Raw genomic sequence first — 19,687 nt, 5'->3', positions numbered from 1 at the left:
GTGGCATCATTTCTACCTCACAAATATCTTTTAAATGTAGGCTATAGCCGTTTAAACATGGAAGCAGCTTAGAAACGTGGAAGCAACAAGGAAGCAGCTTAGCCACATAATAAAGATTCCATGTCAGGTGTAATACTAATATTTCACGTCTCAAAGACTGGCAGCTATTATGGGAGAAGCTTTTTTTTACCTCAAAAGTAAAGCCAAGTAACGTCAGTAAATGTAAGGATTTTAAACGCAGGTAGTGAAATGCAGGAGGAAACCCATGCTAAAATAAAAATTATTTTAGCATGGGTTTCGTAGTGACACATTTGATTTTGTTGGTATGAATGTGTTGCAGTATATGATTCCTACAGTGTAAAAAAAACTAATGTCATAGAACCGTTGTAATATTATTTAAATAGATTAAAGCCTGTGTTGCAGGTTAACCACCACTGTTGATTAATGGGTACATAAAGCACTCAATATATGTATATATTTCCAAATGGTGTTAAATGGCAGTTTTTGTTGTTTTTAGCATTAGCGGGTTTCTTTTACGGAATTCGGTGATGACGTCACTTTGGGGACTACATGATCTGCGCTTCATTCATTTCAATGCATTTGACACTTTTTTTGTTACTGTCAGTGAACAGCACCGAGTGAAAGTCAACATTTTCTTTATATCTAGTGATGGTGATCATTTCGTTAGTTCAGATAAGTAGGCTACCGGGCAAACTTAGTCAGAAGATCAGAATATAAAGCATCATGATAGCTAGCTATGGGCTAACTTTCCAGTCCCACATGTGAGCCACCCCTGTTGTTGCAAACTTAGCTTCTAGCCGCCACTGATTAGGCTGGTCGTGTCTTCAGCATGAATATTTTCGATAACTACTGCTCGTGATTGATTGCCATTGACATAGTCAGGGTACGGCTTACCAAAGAGGGAGATAATATGGGCAAGTCGCAGTTTTGCAGGTGCTTGTGTGGGCTGTGCCGTCCCGATGGAAACTGTGGTGGAGAGCTGCAGTAACTAGGGAAGCGAGTGCATTTTGGCCGCTGGTCGAGGAGCTCCCCCCGTGACCAGCATATGACATGATCTATCTAGCTATCTATCTACCTGTCTATATACATATCTAGGCTATCTATAGCCTATCTATTTATCTATAAGCTGTGCTATCTACTGCTGAACAATCCCTTACTCGTCTCTCTTTACTCCTCTCTCGTTACTCTCAAGGGTCTCAAAGTGGGCTTTGGTCTGTAGCCTCCCCAAGGTGACGTAATGCAATGCATTGTGGGGGAAAGGAGAATCACTTCAAACGCTGTGAAATAGTACCTGCTTTTTCGTATTATATTCCGTTTTGTGATACCCAACAACATCAAATACAATGGATAACAGTTTAAATGTTTATTACCAACAAGCAAATTGTGCAAATTCGTTGGAAAATGAACCCTGCAACGCGGCCTTTAAGAAATCCATCACTATGGTCGCCACTATATATGGTTACATTGATTTGTTTAGATCCAGTGAAATTGCTACCTTGGCAATGCCACGTCATGGCTTCGGTACTCTATCAAAGTTTGTTTGTTAAAGTCTTGCATTCAATACATATGAAATATAAACATACAATGCATAAAAGAACACCAAATAGGCCTAAAGGAAACTTCATGAGCATCATGAGTACCTGACTTCAGGTTGAGTAAGTGGCTTTCGCATCCCAGGCACAGCCAGCCTGAAACTATTTGTTGCCAAAAGATCAATCTCATTAAGCTACCTAGTCTGACTACTGGTCAGTGTGAGAAGAGTGTGCTACTCAGATCAGGGAAGGGACAGTTTCGGGATACGGTTTCACTTGATGAGGGTGCAATTTCCTCACAATGTCCGACTTCAGAAAACTCCTGAAGAACGTGTTACAATAATTGACTCGCATTAACTTTTAAATGGACTGGATGTCAAATCATGGCATTACGCCACTAATCAGTAACAAAGTCATTTAGTGGCGACTAGTTTGTGAAATAGGCAACCTCACAATTCATCATGGCACAAGACTTGCCCAATAATACAGTATGTGCAGAATACGGTTCACTGAGGTTCTTTTAATATTTAGCCTAATATTTTAACACATTACTTAGAAATGACATGCAATTGAAACAAAATAAAACACTAAAAAAAATGTCTGCATGATCTGCATGGTCACCCATACAAAAATAGTCAGTTTCTTTCCCTCAGTTGGGATTAATTTGTGTGAATCTTTGTGGTGCCTGTATCTGTGTGAGTGAAACAGGTGAGTGTGAGTGTAATTAGCAGAAGGATGTATGAAAACACAGAATTGCAAGAGCAGACCTGCTAATCCTGTCAGCAAGCAGTTGGGCAGATTAGAGTTAAGGGATCAGAGAGCCAAGAGGTCAGGAGAGACAGAGCTTTGGAAATGTGAACACATTGGACTACCATCCCTACTTGGCAACATGCCTGCACTTGTAAATGCTCGCTGGCTGGCTAGCTAGCTAGCCCACTCCCCTCAGGTTTAACACACAGTGTCCAGGCTAGCTTCTTAAAGGGATGGTTGATAACAGGTTCAAACTTTCATTTGGGAGCAAAATTACGCTATTCAGAAAAGTTTTGAGCTATCGTGTCTTGTTTTCATGAGTTTTGATCGTTGTCTGCATTAGCAACTAAATGGCTTATAGCCTGTAGCAGCAGGCTTAGAGCCACATCAAAATAAATCACTATTTTCAAACCAGACAAGTCTTAAAATAGCTTTACACTTCGGTGATGGTGTGGAGAGGGTCCCTATAAAGAAATCTAAGTATTGTAAACTTACAATACAGAGAGGTTATAACAAGGACTGTTTCTGAAGGCAGCACATTGCCTTACTTCATGTTCCGGTAGCGTCAAATCAGTGGGCACATCTGACTTTTGCAGCATTGTGAAGATCTGAACGTGATGCATGTTTGTACTGTAAGATTCAGGCAGATATGCACAGCACTGCAAGATGGCACAACAGTGTAGGGCTGCTCGATTATGGCAAAAATAATCATGATGATTTTGTTCAATATTGAGATAACCATTATTAAACATGATTACTCAGTGATTTGGAACTATCATCCATTTTCAAAACTTACATGTTTTTTACATGAATTTTAAATATAATCCAACAGGAAAAAATAAATGTAGAAAGATAATGCACACGAAAACTCAAGAACTCAAGAATAATCATTATATTTCGATTATGTTGTTTTCATAATCATTGGAAGTCAATCACGATTAATCTATTAATTGCAGAGTCCTACAACGGTGTAACTCAAAACCCCTCCAATTAACATAATTTTGCTGTCAAACGAAAGTTTGAACTTGTTATCATCCATAAATAGACCGTAGGTTGTAAGTTCACTAGACCATTGCTTTAAGAGCACTGTGTTATGGCCTAGACATCATATGGGTTTTGAATCCTATGAAAATGGCTGGGTATGAAAAGGGTGAAGGGTATGGATGAAAAAGCGGCAACAATCACCCAGGGCCCTGAGCTCAATAAACACTCACAGAAGGAGTCTGCCATTGTTAGAAATCAGTCCTGCTTGCAAAATGCAACATCCGAGGCGCTCAACAACATACAGCAGCTCTGCAAACACAACGACACACACAAAAGGCAGAAAAATCCCAAGATCATTCTCTTACCAGTGCATTGACTTCTTCTTTCTTGTGCAACAAAAACTTCACTTCTTCTACATTTCGGCTAAATATAGCCTGGACCAGAGGTGTCTGAAAGAAACAAGAGCAGAATTATAATTAGGCGGTTTGTACATCGGAAGCTACCTGTTAGCCAGGTGAGAGAAATCTAAAACAACTCAGCTGGAGCACTTTTCAGGCCACAGCACTGATGACCAGACCGTTTTCCTGCTGTGTAATGTTTCATTAATTTACACAGCACTAGAGAGAAAGGAGTTATCCCAGTATTCAGCTCTTCAGATACAGAGGGAGCAGGCTGCTTAAATCAGACTGAAAGAAGGGAGGCATTCATGGAGGCAGGGGTGTGGTTATCCATGTCGTTACCAACACTGCTAAGGGAACGAGGTTGAGATTTGCATGGCTAAAATAAAATGCCTGGTAGGAGTGCTGGGCTTTACAACTTTACAATTCAGATTTTACAAAAAAAAATGGTCTGGTTTAATACGTTCTGCTTATGCTATACTCACTCTACTAGGGCTGGGATAAACGATTATTTTTTAAACGATTAATCTAGCGATTATTTTTTCGATGCATCGATTAATCTAACGATTCATTTTTTCAGTCCGATTCAATTTCGATTCGATTATCTCCCCATTAATTCACTATAATAGCAACTTATACATGTTTATTTACATATCTGAATGAAAAAACATGAATTTTTTAACATTGCAATATTTGTTTATTGCTCTTAGGATTCCAAAATAAAAGACTATACAAGTGCAAAGTAATGCATTCTTAGTCAGAGGTAGCATTCAATAAAGTTCAGTAGGCTAGTGTATGTCTAATTGAGTCATTTTAAGACGTTCGTGAGGGAATCCTTGCAATTAACATAACACAGTTAAAAGGCTGCTGATGTGTGGATGCAATTCATTACGTAGTTAGTTCAAATAACGGTTCGTACTTCTTCTTAGGACAAGCACTTTTGAGTCTTGGAAAACACCTTTCATTTACATCGGGATTTTGCAAACATTCAGAGTCAATTATAAAATGAGCCCTGAGTAACGAAATACAAGGAGCTGTAAGTAAGCATGCAAACTTGACATCCAAACAGTATTCTAACGTTAGCTTTGAGATACAGATTGATTGCATACTGTAACTTAACTTAGTTTAGTCTCCTCAATGTACTATGTTGTGATAAGACCTTGGCAGAGTTTACCTTAACTTTAATGCAGCAGTGTCCCAAGTTATTGCCAGGCTATAAGGTTATGGTGTTTAGCTAACAAGGTTAGTTGAAAGAACAACGAAAAGAAAAAAAGCATGCACCTACTAGTTTGCTATCCTATCAGATCACAGTGGCTTGAATGTAAGCTACACAGTATCTTGAATTTCCCCTTGGGGATCAATAAAGTATCCATCTATCTATCTATCAGTATAATGTTTAATTGACTAACAACAATGTTGTTGCAATAAAGAGCATACAACTTTATGATTGCAATTTCATTCAATGAAGCTACTATTATGGGTAATGGGAGTTATGGGAATTGCCACAAAAGGCGACGATACAATACCATTGCGATATATGGACCAGAGCATATTATTGTGATTATTTTACGCATACTTAATTATGTGCACTGGGAGTCTCTATAGTCATCCTATCTTGGTAAAAATTTTCATGTCTGACTTCCTTTACAAGTTACACATGATGGATGAGATAATCTGAGAACCAATGTGATCAGAGATAGAATGTGCAAAAATAAAATCACAGTATTATATGTATTTTGATGCTACCATACTAGCCTGCACTGTTTTTCCCCCACCCACCATAAAATTACATACTGGGGGGATATCCTGCAATATTGTTTTAACGAATATTATGAAAAAGTATTCAGCAGAATTCTGCAGACATTTGTTGATATGGGAGACTTCTGATGTAGGCTAGCTATGATACTACAAAGCCATAATCAGGAAATGTTTTCCTCTATGTGCTGGAGGCCTCATTAAAGCGATGGTTCGGAGTAATTTCACCCTAGGGTCTTGCATCATGACCCCGAGCCAAACACCCTCCCAGAGCCTGTTTTCCCATGATCGAACCCTGGTCGAGTAGCGCTGTCAGAAACTAATGAGTTTCTGCAGTCGTAATGGTACCAACTTTTATCTCGTAAATTACCCCACTAATAATGCCCTGAATGGTACGAAACTTCTACAGTAGTACAACTATGTTCTTTACTCATACAATGAGGCATTGAGACGTTAAATAACACTTGCCTGAGAGATGCTACTATCTGCTGCGCCGACGTTACTTCCGTGATTTGGGAAAAGCCCGTAAAAGTTCAGGCCGGAAGCATGCATAAGGATGTAGATCCAGGAATGCACTAATATTTTTGTTCGTAGTACCAGTTTGCAACAATTATTAGTTAACACTAAGTTGTAAACACTTCGGAAAAAATATTAAAAACTGGATATACCAAAAAACGTTGATGTAATCGCTTCCTGTAACGTCGACGCAGCGGTATAGGAGATGTAAACGGGCTCTTGTTCGACCAAGGTAAAACAGGTTCTGGGAGGGTGTTTGGCTCGGGGTCATGGTGCAAAGGACCCTAGGGTGAAATTACTCCGAACCATCGCTTTAACATGTCTGTAGCTACCAACTGCAACTGTCTGTATCTGATGCTCTGCTTACAATTTCATCTAGAAATAGAGCAATTTCGTGGTGCAACATTACAGTAATCACAGTGCATTATCGTACAAATCAGAATCTAAATCTACTTGACACACATCACATCCGGAATAGCAATATTCATATAAATCATATCAATTCTGCTCAAACTAACGGTGTATCTGAACTAGCAAGACTACGAACTCAGTTGTTGTTTAGTCATGCAATAAATTAAGGGGGGAATCTCAACTGGCGATAACAGTCACTCGTGCAGTATTGTTACCTGGCGCTACGTTCAGCAACCATTGTCATATCCATGTTAACACCAGCATAAATTAACCCCAAGGTGGTAATGTCGCTAACCATAATACTGCGTGACATTATAAAAGAGCTCGTACGCTTGGAATAGCACATGAACGAAGTCAAATTACAAATGTAGCTACCTAACGTGATATCGCTACCGCTAGACAAGGTAGTGTACGTTAATGTTAACGCTGAAATGTAACGTTATTCGTTCAGTCGGAGCCTCAAAAGATCAGCAGACAACGTTTCAAATAACCAATTCTTCAACGTTAACCGTGCAAATAATTGTAGAAGTCACTGATCTACTAAAATCTACGTTTGCTGATCTGGCTGTCGGAAAATCTTGCTGCAAAATGTGTTTAAATTGCTTTATACATTCTGTGTTAGCTATCTAAGTTAGCTGACCATCTACTGGCAAAAACTGAAACTGGCGCTAATGTTAGCTGACGTTGTTGAGCGTCGCAGATTCATTGACTCTGCAATCCAAATTAGAAAATCTTTATTAGAGCATATTCATTAGAACCCATTGCAAAATTGAAGTGTAGATGGGAATAACTGCGTGTTTCGGAGTACATTTAAATGTAAGTATGCAGTTTAGCTAGATAGCAAGCTCATCGGGGCGTGCTACGAAGCACGGTAACATTAGCACCATGTCGTAGTTCAATACGACACTAACTTACAATGCAAATTATAGCTGCCCATCCGAGATACCAAGTTGTTCTGCAATTTATGCTTTTTTCGCCATCAGACTTACACTACTAAGTAGATCACGGCAGTTCGTTCAAAACGCATAGCTTTATTACACGGATCATGAGGCCAGTTAGCTAGATTAGGCCCTGTAACGCTATGGTAGCTAGCAATCAAACCCGCCCTCATTTGGAAAACGGGATAAAGAAAGCAGCGATATGTAACCTTAGCTTGCTAACATTAGCTATTTGACCTACCTGGTCGGTTATATTTAGTATTCCCATCTCCCTTGGTCAGTCAGGGCGAAGCTCCTTCATTAGGATTGGGTAGAGAGGTAACAGGGATATTTTTGTTTGATTATGATAATTTTAGGGGAAGGGATAGCTCTGTGTCCGTGTGTGGTTCGGCGTTGTTTATTGCTCTGATAGACAGGCAGTGCGTTGAGCTGTATCCACCTACAGGAACGGCGGCGGCAGTACGGCATTGAAAGGATGAGGAAACAGCGACACGTGGTGGTGGTTGTGGGGTAACGCTAGATAATTTCTAAGCACACGGCTTTACATTTTCCCATCAAACAAAGACATGACTGGCACAAGAACTATTTTGTAAACCTTTATCAATTTTTTTTTTTGGGGTAAGTGCAGGAGAGTGCCGACCGATAAAGGTGATGAAGATTTCCTTCCCAGCCAATTACAGCGTTTGCCGTTATTGTACATTTCCCTATACAATATTATGCGAAAAAATTTAAAAATAGGTAATTCTCATGAGAATAATCAGAACTCTGGTGCCTAGGTTTCTTTTCTCGCGATAGTTGGATATGACGTGTGGCGCTCGACGACCCTGCTATCTGCTAAGCTAAGCTACATTTCCCTGCAATGACAGGAACAGTAAGACAGACACTAACGTTGAACACATAAGAACCAGCACTGTATGCTTGAGTTGACCTGTTACATAATACAACTTTACTTGCAAATCCTTTGGGATAGCAGGTGGTCTTGTTTGGATTACAAAACCATAGGACGGAGAAAATGCTGTCGGGGAACCTCTTTTATAACCAGAGACGGTTGATGGATGTTTGTTAACGTGAAACGAGCTAATGTCAGTTGGCAGCTAACTAGCTGGTCAGCGTTAGTTTATCAAACCTGTTTAAAGTGTGCGTGCTGCTTGGCAGTTACTTTCAGACATACTTAGTACATGTCGAACAAATGCTTTCCTGGTCGAATATGTGGCTAGTTTATTTAACGTGACGAATCGCAGTGTAGCTAGATAACAGTTGCTTGTTAACCACCACCGATTGACCCCGAAGGCAGCTGTAGCTAACCAGCAACAATTAGCTAAGATATCACCAGAGTTTGGCCAACTGGCAAGCTAGTCTAGCTGTAAGTTAACATTACAGCAAGCTAACTTTACTTGAAACATTACTAGACATTATTGTTGGGTCAGCTCTGCTAGATGGCTGTTTCTCTAGCCGCTCGTCGGCTACCGATGGGAGTACGAACATTCAGTGATTTTATAGAAATTGTGACACTTGGCTCGACCCATTCCACATCTGTAAGCTCAAGGGTACTACGGAAACAACCAATCAGGTGAGCGACATGTAATTGTTAAATAATGGTCGAAAACCTAGAAATCAACTCTGTCGTTTGACCCTTATTTGTAAATGTGAACCATCCATTAACGGTAACGTTACACACATCATAGCGAATATTATCAAAGTATTTCTAGCCTAACTGTCAGCTGTACGTTACATCTGTAACGTTACGTTAACTTACATCTGTTAACTGTTAATTCACACAATTCATGTAACATTAACTTCAACTTTAAATGTTTCCTTTCGTCCTAAAAACAGAGCTAACAGTTAGTGTTGCTTGGCTTCTTGAAAGAATCATACATAGTTTAATGTTATAAAATAACGTTATGTAACATTATGTTAACGTTACGTTATGTTTGTTCTGTGTAGTTTTCTTGTGCACCAACAACCTACGTTTCGACAAGTTAAGGGACTAAACTTACAAAAGTCTAGTTTGTGAGATTTGATATACGTATTCATAAGGCATTCTACAATTTATTTTACAACAAGGGTTGTATTTTTAGCAATGTATCAGTTATTTTTCAGTTGGCCTAAACATGGTCACTTAAAAGTGATCCTTTATGAATACAGGGTGGCATTATCTCCCAAATCCTGATAACTGGTGTGGGTTTGGTTGATGTGTAATTGTCTGTATTTACCACACAGCACAGTCTGTCTATGGTATTTACAAAACACGTTCTAAACCATGGAATGATCCCAAGCTCAATTCAAGAGACAAAAGGGATTGCTCTACATAACAGTGTGCTACTACTCTCCTGAAAACTTCTAGAGACATTGTTAGGATGGGGTGATTATTTGGATCCATCTATTCCAAACACACCTCACCAATTCATTATTTTCTATTTAGGGGTAATCTCGGTCTAATGCCTGTGTCTCCTGTACAGTATAGTGGTTTAAGGTAAAGCCATGGTCTCCTCCTCCCCTGTCAGGTACCTAGCATCATGTGGCATCCTTATGACAAGACACCCCAGATTGTGGTACCATTTTGACAGAAACCCAGCACCCATACCTTCAAGCCGAACCTTCATCAGTCTGACCAATAAAAGGAAACAGTACTCAGAGCGCAGAATTATTGGGTAAGTAGGCTACCACTTCAGTGTACTCCAGGAACCCTCAATGTGTTCTTTGTATCCCTGTGGCAAGTATTACAGATCAGTTTAATGAAAATATTCCTCATAAGCTAAATACGTTTTATTTAGCTAATTAAGCTCATTTTCTGAAAGAGGGTTTTATTAACAATTATGTCTCCTGAAATCTGAGAGGTCTGAAGGTATATCATTAAAGCCTATCTGACATGTATTCTGTGAGTTACTGGGAGCCAGTGCAGGGACTTAAGTATGGGAGTGATAGGCCTATGGTCAGATCTTTTGGTTTTCGTAAGAACCCTCACTAATGCATTTAGTCTTAATGGTCTTTTTTGGGAAGGCCTGTAGAAAGTCCATTCAGTGCAGTAGTCAACTGTACTAGGGTTGTGCCGATGGCATCGTGATGGTTGACAGGCATCACGATGGAAAGCAACCATCGTGATGCCACGCCCCCACATGCCAGTCACTAATTCTTGCTGTAACAGGCTAAAACATAAAAAAACCTTTCCCTGAAAATGAAATTGAGCCTACTTTAAAGGCTGTTAGCCAAACAGTTATCACGTATTAGTCTACCGTCTTGTAAAATAAAAGACTTACCCTCTTATTCAAATAATTCCTGACTGTGACGGGAATGTGTAGCCTAATTGTCCTTTAGTAGCCTACATGTCTCGCAGGCCTATAGCCTACATTGGACGTAATATGTAGCCTAATGTTTTAGCAGAAAATATAGATTTATTATTGTTAGGCTACGACTAGGACATTCTAGCGCTCAAATATTTTTGCGAGGCTACAGCGAGCGCCAAATGCGTCCTTCTTCTCTGTGTTAAAATAAACCATATCTTTCGTTAATTATAGGATCAGAAGGTAGCCTATCCGTCTTTCACTGCAAGGCTTGTATTTCATGCATTTAGCAAAAGTCCCAGACAGCAGCGGAGTGGTAATCGGGATTCGTTATTTGTAAAAGTGTTTTTACTTCGCCCTCCTATAGCCTGGACTGCGCGATTGCAGCCCTTTACTTTCACTTCCCGCCGCCCTTATAGTCAGCATAGACGGTAGCCTGATAACGTGGGATGCTGCATAGTACTAATATTTTAAATGAGTGACCACGATAGTAGTCTTAAGTAGCTTTTTTGCTGGGTCCAGCGAAGTCTGTCAATGTGTAATATTCCGCTGGTTGGTGCACACGCAAGTGTTCAGATTGATTGTCTATCCGTCTTTCACAACAATTTTCTTGGATTAGATCTTCCACACAACTTCGGTAGCCTGGTCAGTATGTCTCTCTTAGCTGTCCACTTTCATCAGGCCGTATAGCCTATATAATAGCATTTTTTTTATTTTTATGTAGAACATTATAAATGTATTTCTGTACAGACATACCTATAGGCTGTTTACTACACGAAACCCCCCCCGACGATATCATCGTCCATCACGATGTTTTACTGTACACATCGTCAAATGCCAATTTAGGCGACATCGCCCAACCCTAAACTGTACTGGAAATAAAAGCATGGATTAAGTTTGATCTGATTTGAAAAAAATTCCCATTGAAAAAAAGATGAAAACTCATTCCATTTGTTAGGTTGGAAAAGTTCAGGATCTACTTGTGAAGGGGAAATTGTTTACTTTTCTCAATGGCTGAGAATAGCACAGGAGTTTTGTTTATGTTTCTGCTGATATTAGAGAAAAAAAGACTGTCTTGCCTTGCATACTTTAGAGTTATGTGCTGAGCGTTCTTTTATGGATTTGATAGTAGAGCTGAAGTTTATTTTTGTGCCATTTTCTCACAGTCTTCATACATTCACTTGTAAGGAGTTTAACCCATGGGTTTTGGTTACATAGTGTTTTGAATAGTAATGGGACTATGTCATCCATAGTATGTATGTACCATTGTTTTAAATTATAATGGTCCAGTAACTCATCTACTGGCCTGATGGTTGACGTGGCGCCTCTGAAAGCAGCACCTCAAAGAAAGCACATGTGTGATCATTGATAATTCACTTTCCTCCCCTCATACATCTGTGACACTGTGTACATCTGTGACACACCGATTGAAGCCATGTGTGGAGGGCATGAACTCTTCTAAAACGTCAGTTACCATGGCCCTAAAAATTAAGGCAGAAAAAGAACAACTTTTAAACACCATACAACTGTTACATAGCTTTATTTATTCTGCTTTTAAGGTAACTGCTAATACACTGCACATATTTATATTTAATGTATACTACTCTAAACCACCTTCTGTAAATCAACTGTATACTACTGTCTACACTGCACTATATTTATTGTCCTGTTTATGCACCATCTACCTATGCTTTGTACATCACATTGCACTTTTCTGCTTTTTTTGCACTTCTGGTTAGACACAAACTGCATTTCGTTGTCTTTGTACTTGTACTCTGCACAATGACAATAAAGTTGAATCTAATCTAATCTACTCTAATCTAATCTAAAACTGTTGATTTAAGTATTTTCCTTCCTTCCCCCAGCTTCTCCATGCAGGAGATGTACGAAGTGGTGTCCAATGTGGATGACTATAAGCACTTCGTCCCCTGGTGCAAGAAGTCCCAGACCATTATGAAGAGGGCCGGTCACGCTAAGGCCCAGCTGGAGGTGGGGTTCCCTCCTGTAGTGGAGAGATACACATCCATGATCACTAATGTCCGGCCTCACCTGGTCAAGGTACGCATTGCACATGTTGAAAGTTGTTCAGCAACCACTACCATGCTTCAACACTGTTCCTCACATATTTAGGGTTCACAATTTAAACTGTTAAACTTTCAAGAAAATGCAAATTGTTGCCGGCAGATTTATTAGTTTGGAGTCCCGCTTTTCTTAGTCTAATTGTTGCTACAGCTGTCAAACATCGCAGAATCTTTGTCTTTGCCATTGGGATCTGCAGAACATAGGTACACGTGTAGAACACAAACAAATGGTGTTTACAGTACCCTTCTTTAATATCACAGAAAGGCTTCCTTTCTGTAATATTAAGGTAACTCGTTTACAGACAGTATTGCCTATTGTAGTTTGCGTCTGTTGGAACCATAGCCTGTATCGTCAACCCGTGATAACTAGTCAGTAAACACTAACAAAGTTACAGTAATGATAGCTAGCTAGCTAAAATAGTTATCTCTAAGTCGTAATGCTGGGTTTATACCCATCATTCCTAGTGACTTTAGACATCTCTTAAACATTACAACACAACCAAAATCAATAATTTAGCCTAAATCAATACATTGTATGCTTGTGTACATGTAGTATTCTAGACTTTACTATCATGACAACAAAAATCATAATTGGGAGTTACATACCTGGATCACGGAAACTGTCGTCAAATCATGTATTTAGTAAAGTTTTAGCAAGTGTCTGTGAAACAAGACATCCGACTGGTAGGGTGCCAAGCTTTCACGGTACATCTTATTTTGACAGAAAGTTACACTATCTCCAGGCAGTTTGTCTCTGGGTTGATTTTGTTTTGCTTTAGGAATTTTTAAAAAATACTTTTCAAAATTGTGTACATCCTTGATACAGGCTACTAGAGAAGCATGTATGTCATCAAAGTCACGATACTACCAAATTTCTAGGAGGAGTTGCATTCCAAATAGGATGTACGAACCACTTCCCAGAGAACAGTATTGTGGCATGATCCATTCACTTGATCGTAATAAAACTACCGATCCGATTAGAATTTTATTCGGAATGAAAGGGGTGGTGTATTCCGTTTCCACAGCCATGTATATGGTCAATTGGGTTGCCCGCTGTAGCTTCTCAAGCAAAACAGCAACGGCTATTCCAATCAAAGATTCTAGAGCGCTTGGGAGCACCTGATCAGAGTAGAACTTACCTCTTGTAAACAAACGGCACACAATTTTCATTCGGAGTAGTTTAATTAGAATGACAAAAACAAAAAAACCTGTTCGTGTAAACGCGGCTAATGTTGGAAGTAAATAATGTCCACGTTTCTTTTTTCCCCTATATAGGCTATATGTTCAGATGGCAAACTCTTCAACCACCTGGAGACTATATGGAGATTCAGTCCGGGTATTCCTGGGTATCCCCGAACGTGCACAGTTGACTTCTCTGTAAGTGCAGGCCTGTGTCATTAATAAGATGTTTCCAAGAATTTGGTGATTGGCTGATAGAATCAAGAATTTTGTGACTGGCTGATAGAATCATTAAATCATGCCGCAACATTTTGCATTTAAACACAGCAAACGTTATTCCTCAGCTTCATGTGCATTTATTATAACTGAATAACTGTGATGTTTGGAGTGCTGCTGGGTTCTCAGGCTTACTAAGGTTTAGCAAAGAAGCCCAATTATAGCCGATAACTAATTGCCACCAAATCAGATGGCAAGATCCACAATTCTTGAATTTCACCCTCGGGGATCAGTAAAGTAATCTATCCATCTATCCATCTATCTATCTATCTATCTATCTATCTATCTATCTATCTATCTTTCTATCAATTCTACACAATCTCACGTGAAAGAATGGCTTGCAACAAGCTGTGAAAGCAGTGATATTTTTGCAGATGTTTTCTGCATTGTATGATCAGAATCAGGTTTATGTGGCCAAGTGAGTAAGTGGAGAACAGTCATTGTGTGCACTAATGTGTCTTTCCATTTGTCTCGTAAGTCCCCCGCCCGAGTTGGAAAGTGTAAATTACCCAGCTTTCTTGCGGCATTTCATGGAGGCACGCCCCTTTACCTCAGAGTTCTTGAGGGTACCCCGTGGTGGCCGTACGACCTTACGACAAACATCCACACATGTATTTTCTTTGTATTTGTACTGTGTTGGTCATTTTAATGTCGATTCAATGCTCTTACACACTAGATTACATTGCTGCTAGATTACAATGACTAGCCTGATAATGCCCCTCGTGGCTCGAGAGAAATTCGACAGCACTTTTTGAAATTGAAATAGGCGAAATTGAGTTACTAAAAAAAGTTTTTATTATTAATTCACATTGACCATACCCAACAAGGGAGAATGAGGGACGTGTTCTCGTGTGTGTTCTAGACCAATGTCCAGCACTAACGAGACAGCTGCTGCCCTGGTGGCATCCATGTTCTTCCCAAAAAGACTACAAACCCCAGCGTTCGCGCTAGCATCTCGTACGGGTGGGCGTACGAGACTAATGGAAAGCCCAATAACTCACTTGTCCAAATATACCTGATTCTGCTTTCTATATCAGATAATTCTATTCTGAATTGAATTCTGCTCTGATAGTCTGACCTTGTACTCTGGTTGCCTAGATCTCCTTCGAGTTCCGCTCCTTGCTTCACTCGCAGCTGGCTACCATGTTCTTTGACGAAGTCGTCAAGCAGATGGTGGTCGCCTTCGAGAACCGCTGTGGCAAGATCTACGGCCCCGAGACGCGCATCCCCCGAGAGCTCATGTTCCACGAGGTGCACCAAACGTGAGCTCTGCACTGGGACCTACAGCAGGATTGTGTGTGTGTGTGTATGTGTGTGTGTGTGTGTGTGTGTGTGTGTGTGTGTGTGTGTGTGTGTGTGTGTGGATGCTTTGGGGTTGGAGGTTCTGTGAATGGTTCTTGCCTATCTGCATCACGCCACCGGTCGGCTACAGCTGTGAACACTAGCGAAGTGACTGGATCACGTTTTTCCTGCAAAGAGATCCTGCAAGCTCGGTGCTGACTACCTGGTCTGACAAGGTCCATCACCCTCCAGGGGTGCCATTCTGTAGCTTACATGCTCGCTTGTAATTTAGCTGTTCTATTTATTGAAGCAGACACAAACTTTTGAGACACATTGAAAGAGGTCTGAATATATATATATATATATATATAATACAGAGAACCTTTTTTTAGTCACACACATTTTGGGGTGTTTGCTGGGTTTCAGTTTTGGGCATGCATTGAACAATGGACATTTATTGGACACTTTGTGTTCAATGTGGGCTTTTAAATTTTAACATTAAACTTTAATGTCATAGGTAATGTGCCTATTTCTACTTGGACTTGAAGGAAGTAGAGTGAAGAGGCTTATAAAGACAAAAGTGCAATAACTTCACCTAAGCTGAATCACTCTCTTCTCCACACATTTTGGTCTGATATAGTTAATTTGTGAGGATTTTGTTCTACCTTGTGGCCTAATTCTTTATTGCACAATTCAGTGTAAGCTGTGAGGAACTTGTCCCTTAAAGGATTCACAAGCATTGAGTATGGATCCAGAACAGATTAAGTATACAATTAAAAAGAACATTTCACACATATTATACTGTTTTGCATCTACACTGGGTGTGTTTTTATTGTTTTAATTTAGATAATCATAATATATTATTTAACAGAAATATAACACTTTGTAAAAGTTGAAAGATTCTGTATTGTTATTCAACTTGAAAAAAAGTCTCAACACGTCGTACAAAACTGTGTTCAGCCTGCTTGTGTAAAAGGTCACATACTTCTTTTCTCCACATAGTCAAGTTACAGACAGAGCAGTAGTGTGAAAATGTGTGCTTTTGGTTGCTTTTATTCTGCATGGCCAAAGAGTGTTAAAACAGTTTGAGAGAATTTTAAAACCTGCTTCTATTTTTGCCAGTTTGCTGCAGAAAGGCCATGTGTGAGTGTGCGTGAGTGTTTGTGCGTGCATGTGCATGTGTGTGTGAGAGAAAGAGAGAAATTCTATATTTTATCTTAAGTCACTGTTCTTTGTGTGTCTTCCTGTGGTACTCTAAAAGAAATGGTGTTATATGTATCCTTCCTGTATGAGTCTTAGATGTTTTGTCTTTTGGGGTTGAAAAGGTAACTCATTATCTGATCTATTATCAGGTTTGAGTAATGTGACGTGACAGGTGCCATGAATGGTGATGATGCGCTGCTAATAAAGATGATTGTGTTTCATGAATTTGTATGGAATATGTTAAGAATGAAAGATATTGGAGTAAGTTTAATGTTCTGTGCATTACAGGCATGCTAAAGTAGACATTTTCTCATATGGATGAGCATTCTTAATCTTGCTCATCATGGACCTTGGCTATCCTGTGTGTCTTTTATTTATTGTCTTTTATTTAGCATGACCTGTTCTGTTGAGCTGCCTTATCTGTTTAGTATATAAACTGTAGGCTATGAGGTGTGTTTTTTTTCTACCACTATGTTCAACCCTTTTTTCTGTTTTTAAAGTCCTACCATTCAATCTGGCCTGTCCTTGATTGAATATAACAGATAGGTGTCGATATGAAACATCACATTGCTCTTTCCTGCCATGTGTTTCATGCTCTTCTTTCACCTCAGAGGTATACACATCAGAATATCGTGTAGCATCCAAGCTATGTGTATGCCTATTTAAAGAGTTTGAAAGTAACTGGATTCTACTAGAGGCATGATTAGACCTATTTATAGCATAAGAGGGAGGGAGAGTGGAAGAGAGCAATGGCAATAGGTGTTGTCAAACTTTGGGAGCCATTCACACCACTCATGCTTTTGAAGAGCAGTAAACAAGCTTAATAACTTACTGTCACAGTTGTAAGAGGTGTTGACAGGAAACATTTTAAGCTCTTCATTTGTTTCCTATAAACAGTTTTAACTAAACAAGTATTACAGAGATGTGAAGATAAGTCAGAACCAAGCAGTGGGCGTGAGTGTGTGTGTGTGTCTGTCTCTCTGATAAATTTGGTCGTCCTGATTTGCATCGTAGGATGTATTTGACAGATTATAAAGTCTTTTACAATTATAAATTGCTCCCTGGCAGACTCCAACTTGATGTACTAAAATGTGATGACTTACTGTAGACTAACAGATGTCATTCAGAGGCAAACTTGCGATGCTCAATCTGATACACATTATTACCCTGTCAGATATATACAAAAAGGGTTTGTAAGACCTTATTGAATTACTTTTTATAGTTTATGTATACATTAATTAATGCTCATGTTTACATCACAACTCACATCTAACTGAACTCTGAGAGAAATATTTGTAAGATTAGAAATGACGCTGGCCATGCAGAACTCAAAATCAACATTACATCATTGAGTTTAACTTTATTTTTTCAGAACCTAATTGTTTGGTAATTGATCACACAGGCTCCGATGATATCGTTAACTCATGTATCGTTTACTTATCAAATCTGAACTTCCCACTGACAGTCCCAAGTATCAAACATTCATCAGTCAGGCATAACACAATGCTCTCAGCACAATCGAGCAACTCACTGCATCACAATTCAATGCATAATTGAACGCTAACATAATGCCTTACACACACTTGTGTGCAGACATAACATTTCCCCCCCTCCTACAGGATTTCAGACATGAAATTTGGATTGAAAGTCCTGTAAGTGCCCAGGGCGAGAACGAGTGCGAACAGGTCGCGGAGAGCCATGAGGCGGAGGCTGGGCAGTGTGTGATGAATAGGTACCAGACCCGGAAGGCGGATCAAGAGGCGTGTCGGGGACCTGTGTGGGAGCTATCTGAGGCACCGGCTGAGGCGTCGGGACGTCCTGCCAAGCTTGAGGCACGATTTGGGGTGTCACCACCGTTGTATGGGGCAGAGGGGGCATCCTGCAGAGGCGGCTTGAGTGCCACCGAGTGCCATCATTCAGTGAGAATGTTGCTGCACCCAACTGGCGGGTGACTTGGAGAGGGGAGGACCAAGATGAGGCCAGTTTGTTGCCTCTGTGGGGCCTGCGGACCCTGACCCAATCTGAGACGCTGATGTCGGGAACCTTAACGCGTGCTGACAGGTCATATCTTTCCTTCATCCGCCTCTGCCGACAGGCAACAGAGGCCTTGACCCCAGGGGGTGGCCCTTGAGGCATGACTGGGCTGAGGCGGTCGAGGGGAAGACGGAGCTCAGGGCCAAGCATGAGAGACGCTGGGGAGACACCTGTTGTTGAGTGCTGAGTGGCTCTGTAATGAAGCAGCGTGTGCCGTATGGCCAGTGGAAAGGTCCATCCCTGGACCATGTGCGCTCTGAGGCTGTTCTTCAGTGACTGGTGGAACCGTTCAACACCACCATTGGCTTGGGGGTGATAGTAAGCTGTACGGACATGACGGATGCCTTTGCTTTTGAGGTAAGACATGAACTCTGCAGAGACGAGTTGAGGGCCGTTGTCAGTAGTTATGGTGTTTGGGATGCCCCAGCGGGAGAAAAGAGAGTCCAGGAAGTTGATTATCACCTGAGAGGTCACCGAGCCAGTGGTGATGAGCTCAGGCCATTTCGTGTGAAGGTCATATACAACCACAAGAAAGCGTTGATGGTGGGGAACCCCCTGTATCTCACCGCATATGTCCAGCTGTAGGTGGTCCCAGGGCTGAGAAGGCCAAGCAAGAGGTTGTAGAGGTGGAGGAGCCTGGTGACCGGTCTTACCACTCAAGAGGCAGGCAGGACAGTCTTTCACCAGGGCCTCGATATCCCTGTCTATCCCTGGGCACCATACCAGGTCCCTGCAGCGCTGCTTCAGCTTCACGATACCTAGGTGGCCCTCGTGAGCCATGGTTCTGGATGTAGCCACCCGTTCTGGATGTAGGCACGGAGCTGAGAAAGGACAGGGTCCTGCTCAGATGCCTCCTTGAGCTCCTGTAGCGGTACAGTGGTCTGGAGGGGTGTGTGTAGCATCTGGACAATGTCGTGTTCCACACAGTCAGTGTCAATGTGTGTGTGTGTATGGCAGGGTGGGGTGGAACGGAGCGGGACAGTAGGTCAGCTACAACATTATCTCTGCCCGGGGTGAACTTCAGGTCAAAGTTATATTGCCGGAGGC

At 40.8% G+C, this 19,687-nt stretch overlaps 2 protein-coding genes across 3 annotated transcripts in view; one reads left to right on the top strand and one right to left on the bottom strand.

Annotated features, from left to right (window-relative positions):
- The window catches only part of ankrd52a (ankyrin repeat domain 52a), a 36,848-nt gene extending 29,132 nt beyond the window's left edge, over positions 1-7,716 (bottom strand). The window contains exons 1-2 of one of the 2 annotated variants that reach the window (XM_076267877.1): positions 7,547-7,716; positions 3,653-3,736 (exon numbers count right to left, since the gene is read on the bottom strand). In XM_076267877.1, the coding sequence (XP_076123992.1) occupies positions 3,653-3,736; positions 7,547-7,573 (111 nt within the window). In that variant the 5' untranslated portion in view covers positions 7,574-7,716. Of the gene's footprint in view, positions 1-3,517; positions 3,737-7,546 lie in introns of both variants that reach the window. The other variant, XM_076267878.1, reaches the window with a different exon arrangement.
- A 429-nt stretch (positions 7,717-8,145) lies between these two features.
- On the top strand, positions 8,146-16,831 carry coq10a (coenzyme Q10A). Its single transcript, XM_076268246.1, has 5 exons — positions 8,146-8,875; positions 9,810-9,956; positions 12,452-12,644; positions 13,943-14,044; positions 15,221-16,831. Exons 1-5 carry the CDS (start codon positions 8,742-8,744, stop codon positions 15,386-15,388), a joined length of 744 nt encoding a protein of 247 aa, XP_076124361.1. The 5' UTR covers positions 8,146-8,741; the 3' UTR covers positions 15,389-16,831.
- Positions 16,832-19,687: the final 2,856 nt, after the last annotated feature.

The sequence above is a fragment of the Alosa pseudoharengus genome, unplaced genomic scaffold (genome assembly GCF_046254945.1).
Source record: "Alosa pseudoharengus isolate Yale_2024_CS ecotype anadromous, Long Island Sound unplaced genomic scaffold, YU_APseudo_1.1 YU_APseudo_1.1_scf_5, whole genome shotgun sequence".
NCBI classification, from domain to species: domain Eukaryota; kingdom Metazoa; phylum Chordata; class Actinopteri; order Clupeiformes; family Clupeidae; genus Alosa; species Alosa pseudoharengus.
Note: the sequence above shows the minus strand (reverse complement) of the source record. Positions and strands in the feature narration are given on the sequence as shown.